The 26,063-nt window shown below is 46.3% G+C and overlaps 1 protein-coding gene across 6 annotated transcripts; it reads left to right on the forward strand.

Moving 5' to 3' along the window:
* The first annotated feature begins 136 nt into the window (after positions 1-136).
* LOC110506209 (kinesin-like protein KIF23) lies at positions 137-21,746 on the forward strand. Of its 6 annotated transcripts, none has more exons than XM_036963898.1 (24): positions 137-263; positions 3,838-3,904; positions 4,031-4,159; positions 4,570-4,675; positions 4,785-4,921; positions 5,215-5,333; positions 5,561-5,731; positions 5,940-5,981; positions 6,902-7,014; positions 7,097-7,218; positions 7,712-7,814; positions 8,412-8,491; positions 8,603-8,722; positions 9,035-9,197; positions 9,386-9,547; positions 9,915-10,081; positions 10,291-10,464; positions 13,115-13,330; positions 13,766-14,044; positions 18,892-19,128; positions 20,385-20,473; positions 20,791-20,869; positions 20,983-21,035; positions 21,153-21,746. In XM_036963898.1, the coding sequence occupies exons 1-24, from the start codon at positions 250-252 to the stop codon at positions 21,163-21,165; spliced, it is 2,955 nt and encodes a 984-aa protein (XP_036819793.1). In that variant the 5' UTR covers positions 137-249; the 3' UTR covers positions 21,166-21,746. The 6 variants fall into 6 exon arrangements, with proteins under 6 accessions (XP_036819793.1, XP_036819794.1, XP_036819796.1 ...); XM_036963899.1 differs by having other exon boundaries at positions 13,790-14,044; XM_036963901.1 differs by lacking the exon at positions 13,766-14,044.
* The last annotated feature ends 4,317 nt before the right edge of the window (positions 21,747-26,063 follow it).

A 26,063-nucleotide genomic window follows, 5' to 3' on the forward strand; every position in this document is an offset into this window, starting at 1 on the left:
AACATATAATGCAGAAGTGTGCAGCACACACTCAGCTCATCCTATATGTTCGGTCAGGGCAGAAAGGAAGGTACTTTGGGGCGACACAAATGTGGGGGCGGGGCTTCCTTCGCATAATGATTAAGCTGTCTGCGTTTTTATTGGCGCAAAACCACCAACACTTACGTGACGTCACACGAGAGGGAATTTTCAAAAACTGAAGAAGCTCATCGAACTTAAGGGGAAAGATAAACAAAGGCAACATTAAAAATGCAAAGACCTGCGTAAGTACAATACTATTATGTAACGTTTTCATTCGTTAACAATTGTGGTTGTATTCGTAAGGAGTTTAATAACGATAGCGAACAAGATAGCCAGCAGTTAGCATTTTAGCCTTCTAGCTAACCTGCATTGATAACTAACTAGCCACAATGGCGTTATATTTAAGTATCATGTCGAATGTAATGTTCGCCAGTTTAGCAAGCTACTCCAACATAATGCATAGACGTTAGCCAACACAATACATTGAGACGCCAGTTTGCGAGGTTGACTTGAACATGTATACTTTTCTGAAGGGTGGGCTGATTTTGTAGCTAGCAGATCCGACCCGCTTGCTTACAGCTGCACCAGGGTCGGTCTGACAGGCTAACTGTGTAGCTTAATGCACTAGGAAACAGTGCAAGCTATATCGGAACGGTACCTCAATGCAGGAATGAAGAAATACCTTGTATTCCGAATTGTCCCATATTCCCAATAGTTACACCGATAAGATTGAACAACGGTTAGTTTTAAGTAAACTGCCATCTGTCCTAATGCTAGCTAGTAGTAACCACATCGGCCATTATGGAATGGCATGTCAAGTTGAACAAGAAAGGAGTTGATTGGCTGACACTGCCAGTCCAAAATGACTGCTGTGGAAAATGACTGCTGTGGATATCAGATTGTCACAAAGTGCTGTACAGAAACCCAGCCTAAAACCCCAAACAGCAAGCCATGCAGATGTAGAAGCAGTGGCTAGGAAAAACTCCCTAGAAAGGCCAAAACCTAATGAAGAAACCTAGAGAGGGAACCGGCTGTACCTGGTGGAGATTATAACAGAACAGTTGTAAACTTGTTCTCAACCGGCCTACCTGGTTAAATAAAGGTTATTAAAAAAAATACAATAATCTCTAGCGCTCCTGTTGTCTCTAGAGTGTTGATAACAGCAGGTCTGGGACAGGTCAGAGTTCCATAGCCGCAGGCAGAACAGTTGAAACTGGAGCAGCAGCATGACCAGGTGGACTGGGGACAAATCAACGTTTATTTGTCACGTGTGCAGAATACAACCGGTGTAGACTGTTGATGATTTACTTACAGGAGAGTTGAGACCAAATCATGGACGCTGGACAGAGTGGATTTCAGTTGTAACAAAAAGGCAGTTTGAGTCAAAAGATATCTCGTCCTGCAGTTTTAACATGCACGGACCTGATTCATATAACTCAAAATGGAGTTAGCTGAAAAAGGGCTTAGACAAAGGTTACAACAGTTTTTATACATAGAATGATGTAGGTGGAGTCTTGTTGTGTCGCCTTCTGAATGGTCCCGAAGGGTTGGAGACGGATCTGCTCCAGCCAGAGCAGGAGCCCCCATGGTGCACAGCAGAATCTTCTGCTCTGGGCACCCGGCCAGTAGAGGGGGGATGGAGTGTGTGTGTGTTTATGCAAGAAGGTATTTGTGTGTCAGGGGATCGTGAGGTAGGGAGAACTGAGAGGGGCAGTTTAAGGTTGGGGGTAGGGTGCTTCCTGTTTGGACAGGGGTGCGTGCAATGACTTGAGTCAAGCGGATAAGTTTGGCGCTGTATAATATATGAGCTATGTGTATGAATATATGTATATATGACAAGACCCTACAGTGAAATGCTTACTTAGAGGCTCTAACCAATAGTGCAAAAAATTTATTGAACAATAGGTAAGTAAAGAAATAAAACAACAGTAAATAGACAGGCTATATACAGTAGCGAGGCTACATACAGACACCGGTTAGTCAGGCTAATTGAGGTAGTATGTAGTTATGGTTAAAGTGCCTATGCATATATAATGAACAGAGAGTAGCAGTACGTAAAAGAGGGGTTGGTGGGTGGCGGGACACAATGCAGATAGCCTGGTTAGCCAATGTGCGGGAGCACTGGTTGGTCGGCCCAATTGAGGTAGTATGTACATGAATGTATAGTTAACGTGACTATGCATATATGATAAACAGAGTAGCAGCAGTGTAAAAAGAGGGGTTGGGGGCAAACAACGCAAATAGTCCGGGTAGCCATTTGATTACCTGTTCAGGAGTCTTATGGCTTGGGGGTAAACACTGTTGAGAAGCCTTTTTGTCCTAGAGAACAGTCTATGGCTGGGGTCTTTGACAATTCTTAGGGCCTTCCTCAGACACAGCCTGGTGTAGAGGTCCTGGATGGCAGGCAGCTTAGCCCCAGTGATGTACTGGGCTGTACACACTACCCTCTGTAGTGCCTTGCGGTCAGAGACCGAGCAATTGCCGTACCAGGCAGTGATCCAACCAGTCAGGATGCTCTCAATGTTGCAGCTGTAGAACCTTTTTGAGGATCTCAGGACCCATGCCAAATCTTTTTAGTTTCCTGAGGGGTAATAGGCTTTGTAGTGCCCTCTTCACAACTGTCTTGGTGTGTTTGGACCATTCTAGTTTGTTGATGTCGACACCAAGGAACATGAAGCTCTCAACCTGCTCCACTACAGCCCCATCGACGAGAATGGGGACGTGCTTGGTCCTCATTTTCCTGTAGTCCACAATAATCTCCTTAGTCTTGGTTACATTGAGGGATAGGTTGTTATTCTGGCACCACCTGGCCAGGTCTCTGACAGCAAGGAGTCATCAGGCCAGGTAGTCCTGAGGCATGGTCCTAGGGCTGAGGTACTCCGAGAGAGGATTAGAGAGAGCACACTTAAATTCAGACAGGAGAAATACTCCAGATATAACAGACTGACCCTAGCCCCCCGACACATAAACTATTGCAGCATAAATATGGGAGGCTGAGACCGGAGGGGTCGGGAGACACTGTGGCCCCGTCCGATACCCACGGGCTCGGCCAAACAGGCAGGATATAACCCCTCCCACTTTGACAAGGCACAGCCCCCACACCACTAAGGTTTGATGCAGAGAATCCCAGTGGAGAGAGGGGAGCTGGCCAGACAGACACCAAGTTCGGTTCGTTGCTCCAGTTCTTTTCTGTTCACCTTCGCTCCTGGGCCAGACTACACTCAGTCATAGGACCTACTGAAGAGGTGAGTCTTCAATAACGACTTAAAGGTTGAGACGGAGTCTGTGTCTCTCACAATGAATAGGCAGACCATTCCATAAAAATGGATCTCTATAGGAGAAAGCCCTGCCTCCAGCTGTTTGCTTAGATGTTCTAGGGACAGTAGGGAGGCCTGCGTCTTGTGACTGTGTGGCAGGACCAAATCGGAAAGATAGGTAGGAGCAAGCCCATGTACTGCTTTGTAGGTTAGCAGTAAAACCTTGAAATCAGCCCTTGCCTTAACAGGAAGCCAGGGTAGAGAGGCTTAGCACTGGAGTAATATGATCACGTTTTTTGGTTCTAGTCAAGATTCTAGCAGCTGTGTTTAGCACTAACTGAAATGTTAATCTACACAGGAACCCTGTCTGACCCTAGTGCAGCTGTAAGCAAGCGGGTCGGATCTGCTGTCTTCTGGATTTGTAGCTAACTATGTGTTTAGTTATGCTAGCCATGTCTTGTTGCAGTGTTTTGTTTTTTCAGCCACTTTCTCTGAGTCCATCACTGTGTAAATGTACTGTAGCTACTCAAACTCTAAATGCCCCTCATTAATTTCACAGAAAGGGCAAAACTCCACGGAGGCCACCCCTGAAGAAAACATCCCACACACAAAAAGACCCAGTTGGTGTAAGTTGGTCACTGTCAGCTGTCACCTCAATTAATAGTTACTAAAAGCAAGTTGATAATGACTAAATAATGTATACGTAGCTAATGAATGACACGTCTTACAGTGTGGTGATTTGCTGTGTGCAGGTGTACTGCCGTATCCGCCCTTTAGGAGCTACAGATGAGGAGTGTTGTATTGAAATGATCAGCAGCACCACCATTCAGCTGCATGCTCCTGATGGCATCAAAGCCAACCGCAATGGGGAATACAAAGAGGTACAGGTGTAACACTACATTACATCTCTCTCTATGATGCGTCTTTCTGTGTCATCTCATAATGAACGTGTTCTTTCATAGACTGTCTCTCTATGATGTCATCTCATAATGGTGTTTTCTTTCATAGACCGCCTCTCTATGATGTCATCTCATAATGAACGTGTTTTCTTTCATAGACCATCTCTATGATGTCATCTCTTAATGAACGTGTTCTTTCAGACTCTCTCTCTATGATGTCATCTCATAATGAACATGTTCTTTCAGACTCTCTCTCTCTATGATGTCATCTCATCATGAACGTGTTCTTTCAGGCTCTCTATCTCTATGTTGTCATCTTATGAATGTGCTTTCTTTCACAGACCGACTCCCTCTATGATGTCATCTCATAATGAACGTGCTTTCTTTCACAGACTCAGTACTCCTTTAAAAAAGTGTTTGGAATTCAAACCTCCCAAATAGAGTTGTTTGAGGATGTTGCCAAACCACTTGTGGATGACCTCATTCACTGCAAGAATGGTAAGTGAGCGAAACTGCTCATTTTTTTTTAATAACGCACACGTTTTTAAAGTATTCGTTTTCGACAGGGTGTTGAGCGTTGATTTTTGTTTTTCTTTGCTGTCCATAGGATTGCTTTTCACTTATGGCGTCACAGGCAGTGGAAAGACGTTTACCATGACAGGCTCTCCTGGAGAAGGTGGTCTCCTCCCCCGCTCTCTGGACATGCTATTCAACAGCATCGGCCCATTACAGGCCAAGAGATTTGTAAGACTTATTTTCTGTCATATCTCTGGGTGTACAACTCTGTTCCTACAGAGCATCATTGTATGCTTTTGTCCTTGTCTTTTCATCAGAGATGTATACATTGAACTGAATGTGTTGGTGCATTAGCCAATCAAGTGCTTGTGAGAGACTTAACTTTGAGTTGGCCTTTTTATTCAACAGCAAATATGTGCAAAAAAGCCAATATTATTTTACTATTTGAATTTCAGGTTCTCCACATGTTAAATTGAGCGCTAATCCCTATACGTCTAGCTTTCAAATGTTCAATCTCGCAGGTGTTTAGGACAGACGACAAGAATGGCATGGAGATCCAAGGTCAGGTGGACGCTCTCCTGGAGAGACAGAAGAGAGAATCAAATCAACAGTCCACCGTGCCCAAAACACCGTCCTCAAAGTATGCATGGGTTTTATAAGCCAAACATGTTTCCTGCACACATTTGTGATCACCCTCAGATGTAAATAGATGCTAGGTTATTGACATCTTTCATGCATTGATTTTAGTGTTTCAGAGACTATTTGGATGACATAAAGACAACCTGTTGAAATGATATTGGAAATGGCATTTTCTTGATTGTTGAAATTGGTTTGAGACTGAGGTTTTGTGTTGGTTCTGTCCTTAAGGCAAAAACCTGACCCAGAGTTCGCAGACATGATCAGTCCAGAGGAGGCTTGCAAATGTGAGGGAGTTGACGAGGACAGCTGCTACAGTGTGTTTGTATCCTACATAGAAATATACAATAACTACATCTACGATCTGCTGGAAGACACGCCAATAGACCCCATACGACCCAAGTAAGTCCAGGCTTTGTGTTACCAGTAGTTATGTATTTTTGTGTAATTGAATTAAAAAGATATGTAAAGGGAGACCAGTAAATCATTCTGCCAGAGTGTTCCTTCCTGTCATTTGTATCTTCTACAGTTAATTTTAGTGTTCAGAATGCACCAGTCAATGTAAGATGTATTGTAGGTTGGAGATGTGAAATGTTTTGTGTTTTGTTAGGCGACCCGGTGGAGGCACACCTCTACAGAACCCTGAGTTGATGTACGTGGTCAGTGTGAAACTAGCCTGGGACCACACTGATCAACTAGCTTTGTTTCACCTTTGAAGCAGTTTCATATATCTGGTCCCAGGCTAAGTGTATATAGTTTATACGTAGAAAAACATGGCAGAATTATCTAGCCATCATCCCTCCACTACATGCCCTCCCAATATAGTGACCCTGTGTATAATGTGTATGGTACCATCATCCCTCCACTACATCCCCTCCCAATGTCGGGACCCTGTGTATAATGTGTATGGTACCATCATCCCCTCCCAATCTAGAACCCTGCATGTAATACGTATGGTACCATCATCCCCTCCCAATCTAGAACCCTGCATATAATGCGTATGGTACCATCATCCCCTCCCAATCTAGAACCCTGCATATAATGTGTATGGTACCATCATCCCCTCCCAATCTAGAACCCTGCGTGTAATGCGTATGGTACCATCATCCCCTCCCAATCTAGAACCCTGCATATAATGCGTATGGTACCATCATCCCCTCCCAATCTAGAACCCTGCATATAATGTGTATGGTACCATCATCCCCTCCCAATCTAGAACCCTGCGTGTAATGCGTATGGTATGTGGTGTTATTATATAGTATATACATTTAAACATGTAGTATTGCTTTTATCCCTCTGTCTCTGGTTGCCTTTGTAGAGGTAGTGTTTTTAACCTCTGCTGATTATCATGAGATTGGTGTTAACACGTCCTTGAATGGCTGTGGGGAAACTGATCTGTGCTGCGGCTGGGAAGCTTGACATAATGCATGTCTTTTACCCCTTGACTGTTTTGAACAGTCATAACCGTTGTTTTAACATCGTCATGTTGACTTTTTGCTTGTGGTTATAGTCTGGTTTATTTGTTGTAGGCTGTGTGGTGGTTAACCGTATTGTTGCTCTCCACGGTTGCAGACCGCCTCAATCAAAGATTTTACGTGAGGACCAGAACCACAACATGTATGTGTCGGGATGCACAGAGGTCGAGGTGAAGTCCACAGAGGAAGCCTTCGAAGTGTTTTGGCGGGGTGAGTGGGATTTTAGTCATTTCTTTTGAAGGAAAACTCTTTTTCCCCTCTGTATTAGTCTACAGTATTTACTTCTGTCCAGGCCAAAAGAAAAGGAGGATTGCCGATACTCAGCTGAACCGCGAGTCCAGTCGCTCTCACAGTGTGTTCATTGTCAAACTGGCACAAGCTCCGCTGGACGCAGATGGAGACCACATTCTGCAGGTGACTTGAACCTTGCATCTTTATATCTTGCATACAGTTCTTCATATAGAAATGAAGACAAAATCCACTACCTTGACCCAGGGATGGAACAAGGATTTTGGGCACTGGCCAGCCAGGCTAGTACACCACATTTCTTTTAGTAGCCTGGGTTTAATATCTGTGCCATGCGATATCTGAAAATACAAAATGTCACTAGCCGGGAAGCTAGTTGGGAAAATGTTCTACCAGCCTGGTGTGACCAGTACTTGCCTGGGCTCAGTGGCTTGGCGTACTCTCCATCCCTGCCTTGACCTAACCTTAAGATAACAAACATCCTTTAATTACTATGTGAGCTAGCACAATATATATATGTTGCTCCGTCACTAATAGACGCTGTGTTAGCTTATGTATGTTTCACTAGAAGACCCAATGCAGAGCAGGCATGCTAACAGCTATCACTGGACCACATGGACGTCAACCAGTGCTAGCCTCTGATAGCCTGGCTGTGTTACAGGACAAGAACCAGGTGACTGTTAGCCAGCTGTGTCTGGTGGACCTGGCAGGGAGTGAACGCACCAGCAGGACTAAAGCAGAGGGCAGCCGCCTCCGGGAAGCAGGTGAGCTGACAACGTAGGACCCATAGAAAAATCCTTTACTTTTCTGTTTGTCTAACAGCATCACTGACTTAGCCTGGGGACCAGTCTGTTTAGCTGACATTCTGTTTGTCTAACAGCACCACTGACCTAGCCTGGGGACCAGTCTGTTTAGCTAACATTCTGTTTGTCTAACAGCACCACTGACCTAGCCTGGGGACCAGTCTGTTTAGCTCACATTCTGTTTGTCTAACAGCATCACTGACCTAGCCTGGGGAACAGTCTGTTCAGCTTACATTCTGTTTGTCTAACAGCATCACTGACCTAGCCTGGAGACCAGTCTGTTTAGCTAACATTCTGTTTGTCTAACAGCACCACTGACCTAGCCTGGGGACCAGTCTGTTTAGCTAACATTCTGTTTGTCTAACAGCACTACTGACCTAGCCTGGGGACCAGTCTGTTTAGCTAACATTCCACTCCTTGTGCTCTGTGTCATATGCCACATGTTTAGCATGACAGGAGTGGAATCATGGCTAAACAGACGGGTACCCAGACTAGTACTGACCTACTGACTTCACAACATGCACCCATCTTTACCTGCCATCTCCACTCTTTCCCCAGGCAACATCAACCAGTCCCTGATGACCTTACGCACCTGTATAGAAGTCCTCCGAGAGAACCAGATGTGTGGAACAAATCGGGTTGGTCATTTTGAATGAATCTCTGTGTACTTGATAAAACTGTAGACCAGATGAGTCGAGCACTGATATTATGTCATAAAGTAACACAATGATACTGTGTTTTTGTTTCAGATGGTTCCTTACAGAGACTCTAAAGTCACTCATCTGTTCAAGAACTATTTTGACGGTGAAGGGAAAGTCCGCATGGTTGTGTGTGTCAACCCTAAAGCTGACGACTATGAAGAAACCATGGTAACTGATCTGAGTTAGAGCCCAATAACAGCCCCAAGAAACCATGGTAACTGATCTGAGTTAGATCCCAATAACAGCCCCAAGAAACCACGGTAACTGATCTGAGTTAGATCCCAATAACAGCCCCAAGAAACCATGGTAACTGATCTGAGTTAGATCCCAATAACAGCCCTAAGAAACCACGGTAACTGATCTGAGTTAGATCCCAATAACAGCCCTAAGAAACCACGGTAACTGATCTGAGTTAGATCCCAATAACAGCCCTAAGTAAGGGAAATATCAACCGGACGTAACCGTGTGTGTGTTCTTCAGTTGGTCATGCGCTTTGCGGAGTTGACCCAGGAGGTTGAGGTGGCGCGGCCGGTGGACAGGCCCATTTGCAGCCTGGCGGCGGGGCGGAGACACCGGAACCAGGCCTTCAGAGACGAGTTGTCACGACGCCAGGAGGAGCGCCCTGGGGGATCCAACAACACCGGTATGTACACACACATAATCACACACAGAGATATATCTAGCTAGCTAGCTACAAAGCAGGAGGGCTTTCACATCTCATTTTAAAGCATCTGATTGTACATGGGTCATGTTAGAACTGTCCAATGTGACCACCACCTCAGCCAGCACTAATGTTAAGTCAAGTTAATCTGTTCTTCACTGATCTTCCAGAGGATGGCTCGGTGCTGAACCAGCTCCTGGACAGCCTGCCGGCCCTGCCTGCCTGTGAGTTGGTGGACCCCACCGATGAGCAGATCCTGCCCCGCCTCATAGAGGTGCTGGAGAGGAGGCACCGCATCCGCCAGATGATCACTGAGCAGTACACCAGAACTGGTACGGACCAGGCCACTATAGACCTAAATTAAGGGTATTTTGTCAGTACAGGACCTCTATTTATTTTAAATGTATGTACTGTAGTTCTGTTGTCTGTTAATGTTCTGTGTTGACTCCAGGAAGAGTAGCTGCTGCTTCAGCAACGTCTTAAGGGCTTTAGAGCTGCACATTTAGTCTCCTATCGTTTGAAATGTCATAGACGTCCTCTGTTTAAATGAATCATTGTCTTTTGATGTTTATCTGGCTTTTCTTGGGGCATGTTTTGCTATACGTACATGTTTAGTTAGTGTCTACCTTTAGTGGACAAGAGTAAAGTTACATTTGTACCAATGGATTCATTTCCATTCCTTTCCCCCCTTACCAACAGCCAACACGCTGAAATCCATGCTCCAGGAGTTTGATGGCCATCTGATGGCCAAGGAGAACTTTATCCATGAACAGCGGGGTAAACTAGGGGAGAAGGACAAGATCATGTTCAACCAGAAGAATGAGATGGATCGGCTGGAGAAGAAATCCAAAATGCTGGAATACAAGGTGTATTCAAGTCTCATTCCTCCATCTCTTCTCTCCTCTCCCCCACCTCGTTCTCACCCACCCCCCCGCCTCGTTCTCTCCTCCCCCCCGCCTCTCCTCAGCTACATTTCACAGAAACCCATGCATTCGTACATCCTAATTGAACTCATTTAGAAAATGATCCTGAACTTTTTACATACCTTTTAATGCCTTATGCCCACCCCTCTCAGATTGACATTCTTCAGAAGACCACCAATATCTATGAGGGGGACAAGCGGTCGCTGCAGCAGGAGCTGGAGAGCCGTGAGCAGAGGCTGCAGCGGGAGCTGTCCGAGAGGAAGCGCATGGAGGCGCGCATGCAGGGCATGGTGTCTGACACCAAACACCAGTGGGAGAAGGAGTGTGTAAGTGGAGTGTTACCCTCCTCCCCCCCATCCCTCCCTCTAATCACTCAGCCCTCCCTCCACTCTTTCAATAGATCTGGTCACTAAGCTGCTAACTAACCCCAGACTGAGGTGGTCACTAACGCCAGACTGTGAGGTGGTCACTAACCCCAGACTGTGAGGTGGTCACTAACCCCAGACTGTGAGGTGGTCACTAACCCCAGACTGTGAGCTGGTCACTAATCCCAGACTGTGAGCGGGTCACTAATCCCAGACTGTGAGCTGGTCACTAATCCCAGACTGTGAGCTGGTCACTAACCCCAGACTGTGAGCTGGTCACTAATCCCAGACTGTGAGCTGGTCACTAATCCCAGACTGTGAGCTGGTCACTAATCCCAGACTGTGAGCTGGTCACTAATCCCAGACTGTGAGGGGGTCACTAACCCCAGACTGTGAGCTGGTCACTAATCCCAGACTGTGAGCTGGTCACTAATCCCAGACTGTGAGCTGGTCACTAATCCCAGACTGTGAGCTGGTCACTAATCCCAGACTGTGAGGGGGTCACTAATCCCAGACTGTGAGGGGGTCACTAACCCCAGACTGTGAGCTGGTCACTAATCCCAGACTGTGAGCTGGTCACTAACCCCAGACTGTGAGGTGGTCACTAACCCCAGACTGTGAGGTGGTCACTAACCCCAGACTGTGAGGTGGTCACTAATCCCAGACTGTGAGCTGGTCACTAATCCCAGACTGTGAGGGGGTCACTAATCCCAGACTGTGAGCTGGTCACTAATCCCAGACTGTGAGGGGGTCACTAACCCCAGACTGTGAGGGGGTCACTAACCCCAGACTGTGAGGGGGGTCACTAACCCCAGACTGTGAGGGGGGTCACTAACCCCAGACTGTGAGGGGGGTCACTAACCCCAGACTGTGAGGGGGGTCACTAACCCCAGACTGTGAGGGGGGTCACTAACCCCAGACTGTGAGGGGGGTCACTAACCCCAGACTGTGAGGGGGGTCACTAACCCCAGACTGTGAGGGGGGTCACTAACCCCAGACTGTGAGGGGGGGTCACTAACCCCAGACTGTGAGGGGGGGTCACTAACCCCAGACTGTGAGGGGGGGTCACTAACCCCAGACTGTGAGGGGGGGTCACTAACCCCAGACTGTGAGGGGGGGTCACTAACCCCAGACTGTGAGGGGGGGTCACTAACCCCAGACTGTGAGGGGGGGTCACTAACCCCAGACTGTGAGGGGGGGTCACTAACCCCAGACTGTGAGGGGGGGTCACTAACCCCAGACTGTGAGGGGGGGTCACTAACCCCAGACTGTGAGGGGGGGTCACTAACCCCAGACTGTGAGGGGGGGTCACTAACCCCAGACTGTGAGGGGGGGTCACTAACCCCAGACTGTGAGGGGGGGTCACTAACCCCAGACTGTGAGGGGGGGGTCACTAACCCCAGACTGTGAGGGGGGGGTCACTAACCCCAGACTGTGAGGGGGGGGTCACTAACCCCAGACTGTGAGGGGGGGGTCACTAACCCCAGACTGTGAGGGGGGGGTCACTAACCCCAGACTGTGAGGGGGGGGTCACTAACCCCAGACTGTGAGGGGGGGGTCACTAACCCCAGACTGTGAGGGGGGGGTCACTAACCCCAGACTGTGAGGGGGGGGTCACTAACCCCAGACTGTGAGGGGGGGGTCACTAACCCCAGACTGTGAGGGGGGGGTCACTAACCCCAGACTGTGAGGGGGGGGTCACTAACCCCAGACTGTGAGGGGGGGGTCACTAACCCCAGACTGTGAGGGGGGGGTCACTAACCCCAGACTGTGAGGGGGGGGTCACTAACCCCAGACTGTGAGGGGGGGGTCACTAACCCCAGACTGTGAGGGGGGGGTCACTAACCCCAGACTGTGAGGGGGGGGTCACTAACCCCAGACTGTGAGGGGGGGGTCACTAACCCCAGACTGTGAGGGGGGGGTCACTAACCCCAGACTGTGAGGGGGGGGTCACTAACCCCAGACTGTGAGGGGGGGGTCACTAACCCCAGACTGTGAGGGGGGGGTCACTAACCCCAGACTGTGAGGGGGGGGGTCACTAACCCCAGACTGTGAGGGGGGGGTCACTAACCCCAGACTGTGAGGGGGGGGTCACTAACCCCAGACTGTGAGGGGGGGGTCACTAACCCCAGACTGTGAGGGGGGGGTCACTAACCCCAGACTGTGAGGGGGGGGTCACTAACCCCAGACTGTGAGGGGGGGGTCACTAACCCCAGACTGTGAGGGGGGGGTCACTAACCCCAGACTGTGAGGGGGGGGTCACTAACCCCAGACTGTGAGGGGGGGGTCACTAACCCCAGACTGTGAGGGGGGGGTCACTAACCCCAGACTGTGAGGGGGGGGTCACTAACCCCAGACTGTGAGGGGGGGGTCACTAACCCCAGACTGTGAGGGGGGGGTCACTAACCCCAGACTGTGAGGGGGGGGTCACTCACCCCAGACTGTGAGGGGGGGGTCACTAACCCCAGACTGTGAGGGGGGGGTCACTCACCCCAGACTGTGAGGGGGTCATAAACATAGTTGACGGTAGGTGTGGTGGTTATTGTAGTTCTACTTACATTTAGTTGAAGTTGTGTACTAGTTAACATTGGTCTTCCTCTTGCTACCTCAGGAGCGTCGTGTGAACGCCAAGCAGCTGGAGATGCAGAACAAGCTGTGGGTGAAGGATGAGAAGCTGAAGCAGCTGAAGGCCATCGTATCCGAGAGCAACAACAGCGCCACCTCAGAGCAGCAGCGTCCCCCACCACCCCCAGACAAGCCCCAGAGGAACTCCCGGGAGAAGGACCAGCCTCGCGCCCCTGAGAAGAGATCTCGCTCGCCACTGCCCGTGAGTTGTTACTGCATCGCTTTCTCCCTCTCGCATCTCTCCGTCTCCCCCTCGCTCTGTCATTCTCTCTCCATCTATAAATGATTGATTTGACGTTATTGTAGTGGATATTGACTGTGGAACTATTCTAATGTTGATGGACTGTTGTGTTGCATGGTGGGTTGAAGATGTATGAGTCTGTCTACTAAGCAGGTGCTGTGTCATCAGACCACATGTACTATTACTCTGCTCTCTCACCGTTACTGGCCACCTGCATGTGTTGTCCTCTGTTTCACGCTGCTGACATTTGTGACATTACAGTGTTCAGATAGACTTGTATGCTGTAGAACAGATATGATTTGTCTGTCATGTAGAATAGGGCATCGTGTTGGTTCTATTTGTTACAATGTTATCTACACTGTTGGAGATGCTACAGCCTTCATATAATACTCCCAGACTCCCTCCTGCTACCACCCCCAGGTCAGCACAGCTCAGTGCCACCCCCTCCCACCCTCCTCCTCTGCTGGTAGTCTCTCAGTAGCCTCCGTCATCTCTGAGTGGGAGCAGAGGTTCCCCATAGGTAGGGACCCTCCCGGGACACCCGGCGCGTACGGAACAGCGACCCCATACGGAAGCAGCAGTGTGGGCCGCAGGAGAGGCCAGCGATGGGCCCCTGAGACAGAGGCTCCGGGCCCCAGCCACACACATGGGCTAGACCTAGAGTCAAGCTCGAGGGTTAGTGTGTGTTAGAATTTCACTCTAAGGGACTGGTTTCCCAGACAAAGATGAAGCAATAGTCCTGCTTTTGGCTTAATCTGTGTCTTGGAAATCAGGAGGTAAACTTTAAGTAGCTGGATCTGCCGTGCTTGTAAACCCGGATAGAACTACACCCTAGACCCGAGGATAGAACTACACCCTAGACCCGAGGATAGAACTACACCCTAGGATGGAACTACACCCTACACCCTAGGATAGAACTACACCCTAGACCCGGATAGAACTACACCCTAGACCCGGATAGAACTACACACTACACCCTAGGATAGAACTAGACCCGGATAGAACTACACCCTAGACCCGGATAGAACTACACACTACACCCTAGGATAGAACTACACCCTAGGATAGAACTACACCCTACACCCTAGGATAGAACTACACCCTAGGATAGAACTACACCCTAGGATAGAACTACACCCTAGGATAGAACTACACCCTAGACCCTAGGATAGAACTACACCCTAGACCCGGATAGAACTACACCCTAGGATAGAACTACACCCTAGACCCGGATAGAACTACACCCTAGACCCGGATAGAACTACACCCTAGACCCGGATAGAACTACACCCTAGGATAGAACTACACCCTAGGATAGAACTACACCCTAGACCCGGATAGAACTACACCCTAGGATAGAACTACACCCGAGGATAGAACTACACCCGAGGATAGAACTACACCCGAGGATAGAACTACACCCGAGGATAGAACTACACCCGAGGATAGAACTACACCCGAGGATAGAACTACACCCTAGGATAGAACTACACCCTAGGATAGAACTACACCCTAGACCCGGATAGAACTACACCCTAGGATAGAACTACACCCTAGGATAGAACTACACCCTAGACCCGAGGATAGAACTACACCCTAGACCCGAGGATAGAACTAGACCCTAGGATAGAACTACACCCTACACCCTAGGATAGAACTACACCCTAGACCCGGATAGAACTACACACTACACCCTAGGATAGAACTACACCCTAGGATAGAACTACACCCTACACCCTAGGATAGAACTACACCCTAGGATAGAACTACACCCTAGGATAGAACTACACCCTAGGATAGAACTACACCCTAGGATAGAACTACACCCTAGGATAGAACTACACCCTAGGATAGAACTACACCCTAGGATAGAACTACACCCTAGACCCTAGGATAGAACTACACCCTAGGATAGAACTACACCCTAGGATAGAACTACACCCTAGGATAGAACTACACCCTAGACCCGGATAGAACTACACCCTAGACCCGGATAGAACTACACCCTAGACCCGGATAGAACTACACCCTAGGATAGAACTACACCCTAGACCCGGATAGAACTACACCCTAGGATAGAACTACACCCTAGACCCGGATAGAACTACACCCGAGGATAGAACTACACCCGAGGATAGAACTACACCCTAGACCCAGATAGAACTACACCCTAGGATAGAACTACACCCTAGGATAGAACTACACCCTAGGATAGAACTACACCCTAGGATAGAACTACACCCTAGACCCGGATAGAACTACACCCTAGGATAGAACTACACCCTAGGATAGAACTACACCCTAGACCCGGATAGAACTTCACCCTAGGATAGAACTACACCCTAGACCCGGATAGAACTACACCCGAGGATAGAACTACACCCGAGGATAGAACTACACCCTAGACCCGGATAGAACTACACCCTAGGATAGAACTACACCCTAGACCCGGATAGAACTACACCCGAGGATAGAACTACACCCTAGACCCAGATAGAACTACACCCTAGGATAGAACTACACCCTAGGATAGAACTACACCCTAGGATAGAACTACACCCTAGACCCGGATAGAACTACACCCTAGGATAGAACTACACCCTAGGATAGAACTACACCCTAGACCCGGCTAGAACTACACCCTAGGATAGAACTACACCCTAGACCCGGATAGAACTACACCCGAGGATAGAACTACACCCTAGGATAGAACTAGACCCGGATAGAACTGTAGCTGCTTGGTTTGTATACTTACCTACTGTACATGTGCTAGCTATTAGGACCAGGCTGATACCAGTATCGATACTCGTTAGTATCATGGCAAGAAAACTAAACACAATATTACCATATAGCAGGTTTTTAAAGGCCGAAGAGTTTGGTCTGTTTCGTGTTTTAATTTTTGCCATGGAAACAAAAAATTGCGACGCTGGTATCATCACAGTAGTTAGATCTGCTATGCTTGTAGTCCTGTAGGCTTTAATCTGTGTGTTCGTATGTGTGTAGATGTACCGTAGCTAGTTCTGCTATGCTTGTAGTCCTATAGGCTTTAATCTGTGTGTAGATGTACCGTAGCTAGTTCTGCTATGCTTGTAGTCCTATAGGCTTTAATCTGTGTGTAGATGTACCGTAGCTAGTTCTGCTATGCTTGTAGATCCTTAAATAATCAACCTGCAGAATTGCATCAATAGCTGCTTGATGTGTGTGTTTGGTTGTCTGTAATGGCCACCACAGGACTGATAACCAGGGTGTCCTCTCATCACATGTATCATCCTCCCATGTTATGTTACCATGTCCCCTAGTGCAGGCTGTATTATCTACAGTAGGCAACATTTTTCAGCACTTTCACATATACAATATTCACACATCTCCTCAGACTCTTTGTGTACCCCAGGAAGAGTAGCTGCTTAAGCTAACGGGGATCCTAATCAACTACCAAGTACTAATAATACTCTTATGAAACAATCCATTCATAATGCTGTAGATTGCTGCTGTAAAACTCATATCTCACCTGGTTTCAATCATAATGTTGGCAGCTAATGTGTATATACAGTGGCAAGAGAAAGTATGTGAAATACCTGGATTTCTGCATAAATTGATCATATATATACAACCGTCTGCTTTAACACAAACAATTATACTTTTCATTGAACACACTGTACACATTCACAGTGCAGGGTGGGAAAAGTATGTGAACCCTTGGATTTAATAACAGGTTGACCCTCCTTTGGAAGCAATAACCTCAACCAAATGTTTTCTGTAGTTGCAGATCAGACCTGCACAACGGTCAGGAGGAATTTTGGAACATTCCTCTTTACAAAACTGTTTCAGTTCAGAAATATTCTTGTGATGTCTGGTATGAACTGCTCTCTTGAGGTCATGCCACTGCATCTCAATCAAGTTGAGGTCAGGACTCTGACTGGGCCACTCCAGAAGGTGTATTTTCTTCTGTTGAAGTCATTCTGTTGTTGATTTACTTCTGTGTTTTGGGTCGTTGTCCTGTTGCATCACCCAACTTTTGTTGAGCTTCAATTGGCGGACAGACAGCCTTACATTCTCCTGCAACAAGTCTTGATAACTTGAGTTAATTGTTCTGTCTGATAGCAAGCTGTCCAGGCCCTGAAGCAGCAAAGCAGCCCCAAACCATGAGGCTCCCTTCACCATACTTAACAGTTGGGATGAGGTTTTCATGTTGCTGTGCATATTTTTTTCTCCACACATAGTGCTGTGTGTTCCTTCCAAACAACTTTAGTTTCATCTGTCCACAGAATATTTTGCCAGTAGCGCTGTGGAACATCCAGGTACTCTCTTGGACTCGTCAGATGTTAGCATGTTCCTGAGATTTCTGGAAGTCTTTAGCTGACACACTAGGATTCTTCTTAACCTCATTGAGTATTCTGCGCTGTGCTCTGGCAGTCATCTTTGCAGGGCTGCCACTCCTAGGGAGAGTAGCAACAGTGCTGAACTTTCTCCATTTATAGACATTTTGTCTTACCGTGGACTGATGAACATCAAGGCTTTTAGAGATACTTTTGTAACCCTTTCCAGCTTTATGCAGGTTAACAATTCTTAATCTTAGGTCTTCTGAGATCTCTTTTGTTCGAGGCATGGATCACATCAGGCAATGCTTCTTCTGAATAGCAAACTCTATTTTTTTTTTAAACTTTTTTTTATAGGGCAAGGCAGCTCTAACCAACATCTCATTGATTGGACTCCAGGTTAGCTGACTCCAATTTTGCTTTTGGAGAAGTCATTAGCCTAGGGGTTCACATACTTTTTCCAACCCTCACTGAATGTTTAAATGATGTATTCAATATAGACAAGAAAAAAACAATAGTTATTAGTTTAAGCACACTGTCTATTGTTGTGACTTAGATGAAGATCAGATCAAATTTGAAAACCAATTAATGCAGAAATCCAGGTAATTCCAAAGGGTTCACCTACTTGCCACTGTATATTGACTTACAGCATACTTGTCATTGCTCTTCTATTAGCCAAGCTTACAGGAAGGGTTTTTAGAAAATTATCTCCATATCTTTTATTTGAACCTCTATAGCATAGAGGATTGTCCAAAACCATGGGCTTTATGTTCTGCCAGCCCACTCTACCCACACTAACGCCTGTGTTCTGCCAGCCCACTCTACCCACACTAACGCCTGTGTTCTGCCAGCCCACTCTACCCACACTAACGCCTGTGTTCTGCCAGCCCACTCTACCCACACTAACACCTGTGTTCTGCCAGCCCACTCTACCCACACTAACACCTGTGTTCTGCCAGCCCACTCTACCCACACTAACGCCTGTGTTCTGCCAGCCCACTCTACCCACACTAATGCCTGTGTTCTGCCAGCCCACTCTACCCACACTAATGCCTGTGTTCTGCCAGCCCACTCTACCCACACTAACGCCTGTCGCCGGTCCGCCATAGACGCTGCTACTACTAACCCGATGGCCCTTAACACCACAACTGTCAATAATTCCCTGATTTTTGTATTTTCCTCACTGTTTTAAATGGGACCCACCAGACCACGGGGACACCGATTCGCCCGCACCACAGACGCTCACACTCAGCGGGTGGGCAGCGATGGGTAGATCACAAGCCACTCTCTAATTTGGATTTAGACACGGTGATGCAGCCAATCATACCCAATGCAATCAAAGTGTCAGCGGCCAGCGAGAAAGCTCTGTCTAAATGCCACAAGTATGTTCTCACGCATCAGGAGCTTGCCTCCGATGGGGAGATTCAGACCAAACTGATCAAGGTAAAAAAAAAAAAAAGGAAAAATCCATTTCCTCAATTGGTGTCTCTCTCTTGTTTCTGTCTCATATTTTAGACTTTTTCACCTTCTGGGTTTGAATCTTTCCCACTACTATTGAATGATCTGGCTACCTGAACAATGAGTCGTAGTAATGTTTCAAACAGAAATAGAGATTTGTACTGCTACCACCATGTACAGAGCAGTCGGAAAGTGTTCAGACCCCTACAGCCATGTACAGAGCATTCGGAAAGTGTTCAGACCCCTTGACTTTTTCCACATTTTGTTCCGTTACAACCTTATTCAAAAGTAGATTAAATAGTTTTCCCCCTCATCTATCTAGACACCATACCCCATAATGACAAAGCAAAAACAGGTTTCTGCAGATGTTTATTTTTTTCCGGATACATTTACATAAGTATTCAGACCCTTTACTCGGTACTTTGCACCTTTTTGGAAGCGATTGCACCCTCGTCTTCTTGGGTATGACGCTACAAACATCCCCACAACATGATGCTGCCACCACCATGCTTCACCGTAGGGAGGGTGCCAGGTTTCCTCCATATCTGACTCTTGGCATTCAGGCCAAAGAGTTCAATCTTGGTTTCATAAGAGCAGAGAATCTTGTTTCTCATGGTCTGAGAGTCCTTTAGGTGCATTTTGGCAAACTCCAAGCGGGCTGTCTTGTGCCTTCTACTGAGGAGTGGCTTCCGTCTGGCCACTCTATCATAGTCTGATTGGTGGAGTGCTGCAGAGATGGTTGTCCTCAGAGGAACTCTGGATCTTTTTCAGAGTTACCATCAGGTTCTTGGTCACCTCCTTGACAAAGGCTCTTCTCCCCCGATTGCTCAGTTTGAAGTCTTAGTGGTTCCAAACTTCACAGGTGTGTGTGCGCCTTTCCAAATCATGTCCAATCAATTGAATTTACAACAGGTGGACTCCAAGTTGTAGAAACATCTCAAGGATGATCAATGGAAACAAGATGCACCTGAGTTCAATTTTGAGTCTTGTAGCAAAGGGTCTGAATACTTATTTAAAATGTAATAAACTGTTCTTTGTCATTATGGGGTATTGTATTAGATTAGAATATTTAGAATTATTAGAATAAGGCTGTAACAAAATGTGGGGAAAGTTTTGAGGTCTGAATACTTACCGAATGCACTGTACCTGATTTACCTGTGGAGGGAAATGCATTTGTATCCCTCACTTTGAGTCTTTCTGCGTGGTACATCTCTTAATTTGATAGTTGTCTACCTCTTCAGGGAGACGTGTTCAGAACGAGAGGTGGAGGACAAGCCGTGCAGTTCACAGACATCGAAACGCTTCGTCAGGAATGCCCAACTGTTTCAAGGTATGCCCATTGGCCAACCCATCAGTTATTATGCAGGCACTTTGACAGATTGTGTGTAGCGTTGCAAACTTCTGGTAACTTTCCCAACATTTCTAGGTTTCCAGAAATCCTGTTTTCATGATTCCGTATTTTGTGCTTATTTCCAGGAATATTCCAAGTGGTATTTCTGGAGAACTTTTGCAACCCTATCAGAAATCATCTTCTGTTGAGATGAGGACATATTACCTCACTGTCTCCTCTTCTTGAAATAATAGTTGGCTATGTTTTTAGTGTAGGTCATTCAGAGTCCTGATGTGAATATTTTCTGTTCCATGAAGTCGTAAGAGGAGGTCATCGGGAGACGGTTCGGGACAACATAATGGGAACAAGATGGACTGGAACGACAGAGAGAACAGGGTAAGCTGTCCCCACTACTGTCCATCACTCATTCACCTCGGCTAGAGTAAAACGGCTATTAGATATTGTAATGATACCTACTCATAAAGGTATAAAATGTTTTCTCCCAACAGGCACCAGTGGCAAGCACAAGCTCAGCTCTTGGTCTCCAGAATGGCTATCAGAAGTGAGAATTTATATCACATTCCAGTAGGGATTTTGACTGACAACATTGCATGTTTTCATAGTATTGACTAATCAACTGCTGATGACAAATTACACTTCTTTTCTCCATCCCTTTCAGACGCAGGAAGTAGGAAGTAGGAACTGGACAGATCATCTTTTTCTATGCTGGAATTGTCTGTGTGCATTGGACTAGTGAACTTACCATCACTTTAAACTATGCATCTTGTTTCTTAAAGTCAAGCTTTTTATAGAACTGTTTTTCTAGACGGGTGATGATCACGACCTGAGTTGTATTTAATCATGACCGTCGCTTAAAAGGGACATTTTCAATTAGGTTTGTATTAGATTATTTAGGGAACTTGTTCTCTTATCACATTGAATAGTGTCATTGTATAGCTTACCACCTTCACCTATGAAACTTTCCTTCACTGTGTTTTTTTCACACCCAAAGACTATTTAGATGACAAAATGTAACTTTTTTTTTTTTTTTTTTCCTTCTCAGTTTCAAGGTACTTGTTGTTGTATAATATTCAGACACATAATCTGCAGAAAATCAATGGTAGAAGGCTTTCTAGGTCAACAACCCCAATTGTATACTTTGCTAAAGCCTGCCGGTCAGTCTCTGTCTGACTGCAAAGACATGTATTTTTGAAGGAATGTACTATTTAAAAACTGGGAAAAAAATAAATCAAGAAATGAGAATTATCTTTAACCACCTTGTTTATATTACTGTATAACCATGTGAATGGCAGGTCTTGTTGGAGGTAGATGTAGCGCTGCAGGCCCCAAACAACATAATCAATTGAAACCAGTTGGCATCCAAAAAAGATTTGGTGTGACGACATGAGTACCAATCTATCAAATGTATTTTATTAAGGTATTATTTTAAAGTCAGCATGTTATGTTAGAGGGAACAGTGTTACACGCTACCTAATGTCCTAACCCAACCTTCCCCATCTTAACAGTGCCACTGCCAGACTCCTGTCTGAATAACTGCTGTCCTTGTAGTTCACATCCACTTATATTTGCCCCGGCCAGGCAGCCACAGGCACCAGCCTTTTTTAAATGGAATGGATCACTTTAAGACTTTGCTAGGCACGCCGTATGCTGTGCTAACAAACTGACATTTTTATGTGGCTGCCACTGTTTGCTTGACATTCTTCGGTCTGTTGACAGTTGATGAGAAATGCCAAACAGAAGCGCTCACTAGCAAGTCTGTATAGTTTGTGGGGCCCCTTGCTAAAGTCTTGTGCACTGCAGACGCTCTGCTAGTCTCCTGGTCAGGTTACATTCCACCAGCATGTTGTGAATGGTCCTGGGCATATTTACTACATCTGGCTGCTTTTGGACTGTCGATGGATTGAAACCTCTTTCTTGTGGGAAGAACATATGCAATGATTGGTTTTGTGTACAATTGCCATCCAGAGTGCAGTATGAATGTTGGAGAGATGAAAGGCAGACAGTTTTGTTATTGTTGTTGTTGCCTGATTTCACTTCTCTGTATGCTGAGTCATTTCACCAAGACTCAGAAGTATTTGTAAACCTGGCCCATCAGACGTTCCATGTAGACTAGCTGATATGTGTGTATAATGTTGGATGTGTGTGTATAATTGGAGCTACATGGTAAAATTCCATCACACAATTAGAACACATTTTAATGTTCATTTATATTTTAAGATACATTTTATATATGTGTCTTTTATCTATAATGTTGCATGACTTACTTTAGCCGTATAATGTAATGACTCAAACGCATTACTGTTTGCCGCACACCGAGGAGCGCTTTACAGGGAATTCCTGTAATAATCATTACTAACAGCAGGTGGCAGCAGATACTGTACATTTTATAACGGGCCTTTTTATACTGGCACTGATTTTGTGACTGGCCGGTATGAGACCACAGGGTTATTCTGACTTGGAGAGTTGTCTGATGTTAGCCATGGTAACCATGGTCAGGCTGGACAGTTGTGGTTCTGGACAGTGTAGATTGGTTGGTGTTGACGCAAAGGTTTGATCCAGTAGTTCCTCACAGACTGCATCCTTACCGGACACATTGGACAAGACGCGTGTGTTTCCATGCCAACAAACGGTCACGTGAATATGTAATAATTACCACATGCCCTAACTGAGCATACTAGTGCCCCATTTCCTCTTGTTATATTTTAACTGTGCATACTAGTGCTCCGTTTCCTCTGTCTTGTTATATTTAGGAGCCTTTCAGATCTCATTGCCTGTGAGTGACTCATTGTGCTACAGAGAATATGGATGACAGTCTTGACACATTTGACAAGTTGGACTGTGAGTCCATGCCGTCAGCCACGGCCGTTGACTTTGGACAGCTCCAGATATCCTCGGCTCCTCTGCTTCACTGGGCTCGTTTCATAGTGAACGCTTGGTCGGCGGTGAGATCCGTGCACACTGCACTGCAGAATTGCTCTTCTGCTTGGATGAGGCCCGTCGTCTTTCGCCAAAACCGCTGCGTTATCACTTCATCGTAAACGAAGCGCGAGGAAATGTAAGTTAATAGGCAATGTGCACTTAGCAAATCCACTCCGGAGTATGATTTCTTGCTGGAGTGACGGGGGACTGAGTTTATCAAGTTCACTCTCCCCAGCCACTTACCTTATTCAGAGTTTTCAAATTTTATTTTACCTTTTTTATTTTTAAGCATGGAGTCACCATTGAGACCAGGGTCTCTTTCTCAAGGGAATCCTGCATATACAATTTCATAAGACAAATCAAATGGTATATAAAATACAGCACAACACATAAAATAAACAATTACTTTCCTAAGAAGGTCCCCAATCAATGTGTTTTTATTACCAGAGCATTCGATTGTAATGTGTGTTGTAGTTGGTTCCAGCAATGAGGCGCTTTTAAGCTAAAAAAGCCATTTAACCTGGTTCGACAGGAAAGTTCACTGTACAATCTGCTTCCTGCTATCTAGGGAGAGGCACAATGTATTTTTAAAAAGCCCAAATCTTAGCTTTTTTTTAACTAGCTCATCCATATTTTTCTTTATCAAGTTTTGTCAATCCAAATGCCTAGATATTTAAAGGCAAGAACCATCCAATGTGGTCCATCTGAAACATTTTTTGTGATCATTAGAGAACAACATGCTGTATATTTAGTCTTGCCTGCAAGAGTAGGCAGTATAAACGTAACGTATGGATTTGTATTAGTACACACATCAAAAGTCCCAATGCAAAGTTACATGATGATTTAGCCAGTTGCTTTCATCACCTATCTTAGCTGCATTGAAGTAAACCAAAGTTTTGGAAATGCATAACGTTATCAAAGAATGTTAGCTATCTGCAGTTATCTTAGCCCGCTAGTCTGCCAGCTAAAGTTAGCTATTTAGCCAACTAGCTGTTAGTGTCGGAAATCTGGAGCCCAACTACTGGAGACCAGCTAGAACACAACTCAAACATAACCGCAGATCAGCAGCAGAGAGAGAACAGAGACTTACAGGTTGACGGCTGAGGCCCAGCCGATGGTGTAACATTTTAAGAGTGCAGGCTGAGTTGGCTACCAAAGCGAGGGGAAGGCTGGTGCTTCACCGGGCCGAGGGAGAGTCGGGGAAATCCAATAACTAAACTCGGCAACGTCTTCAGGACCTTGTCTTTCAAAGATCATTTGTAAAAATCCAAATAACTTCACAGATCTTCATTGTAAAGGGTTTAAACACTGTTTTCCATGCTTGTTCAATGAACCATAAACAACAAACATTATAGTCCTTTTAGACACTAACGGCTTACAGATGGTAGGCAATTACGGTCACAGTTGTGAAAACTTATGTTATGAAGGACAGTAAAGATGCCGTTCTACTGACTCTGAAAAACACAAAAGAAAGATGCCCAGTGTCCCTGCTCATCTGCGTGAACGTGCCTTTGGCATGCTGCAAGGAGGCACGAGGACTGCAGATGTGGCCAGGGTAATTAATGGCAATGTCCGTACTGTGAGAAGCCTAAGACAGCGCTACAGGCAGACAGGATGGACAGCTGATCATCCTCGCAGTGGAAGACCACGTGCACCTGCACAGGATCGGTACATCCGAACATCACACCGGGACAGGTACAGGATGGCAACAAAAACTGCCCAAGTTACACAGGAACGCACAATCCCTCCATCAGTGCTCAGACCGCGATAGGTTGAGAGAGGCTGGACTGAGGGCTTGTAGGCCTGTTGAAAGGAAGGTCCACACCAGACATCACCGGCAAACAGCGTCTCCTATGGGTACAAACCCACCATCGCTGGACCAGACAGGACTGGCAAAAAGTGCTCTTCACTGACAAGTCGTGGCTTTGTCTCACCAGGGGTGATGGTCGGATTTGTGTTTTTTGTTGTAGGAATGAGCGTTACACCGAGGTCTGTATTCTGGAGTGGGATCGATTTTGGAGGTGGAGGCTCGGTCATGGTCTGGAGCGGTGTGTCACAGCATCATCAGACTGAGCTTGTTGTCATTGCAGGCAATCTCAACGCTGTGCGTTACAGGGAAGACATCCTCCTCCCTCATGTGCTACCCTTCCTGCAGGCTCATCCTGACATGACCCTCCAGCATGACAATGCCACCAGCCATACTGCTCGTTCTGTGCTTGATTTCCTGCAAGACAGGAATGTCAGTGTTTTGCCATATCCAGTGAAGAGCCTGGATCTCAATCCCATTGAGCACGTCTGGGACCTGTTGGATCAGAGGGTGAGGGCTAGGGCCATTCCCCCCCCAGAAATGTCTGATAACTTGCAGGTGCCTTGATGGAAGAGTGGGGTAACATCTCACACCAAGAACTGGCAAATCTGGTGCAGTCCATGAGGAGGAGATGCACTGCAGTACTTAGTATCTGGTGTGGCCACCAGCTGCATTGACTGTTACTTTTGATTTTGACCCCCCCCCCCCTCAGGGACACATTATTCCATTTCTGTTAGTCACATGTCTGTTGAACTTGTTCAGTTTGTCTCCGTTGTTGAATCTCCATGTTCATACAAATATTTACACATGTTAAGTTTGCTGAAAATAAATGCAGTTGACAGT

This window comes from Oncorhynchus mykiss, chromosome 26, assembly GCF_013265735.2.
Source record: "Oncorhynchus mykiss isolate Arlee chromosome 26, USDA_OmykA_1.1, whole genome shotgun sequence".
NCBI classification, from domain to species: domain Eukaryota; kingdom Metazoa; phylum Chordata; class Actinopteri; order Salmoniformes; family Salmonidae; genus Oncorhynchus; species Oncorhynchus mykiss.

Coding starts and splice junctions, on each gene's coding strand:
- LOC110506209 (XM_036963898.1), top strand. Junction 7,219..7,711: donor ATGGAGACCACATTCTGCAG/GTGACTTGAACC, acceptor GCTGTGTTACAG/GACAAGAACCAGGTGACTGT. Junction 20,870..20,982: donor GGAACGACAGAGAGAACAGG/GTAAGCTGTCCC, acceptor TTCTCCCAACAG/GCACCAGTGGCAAGCACAAG.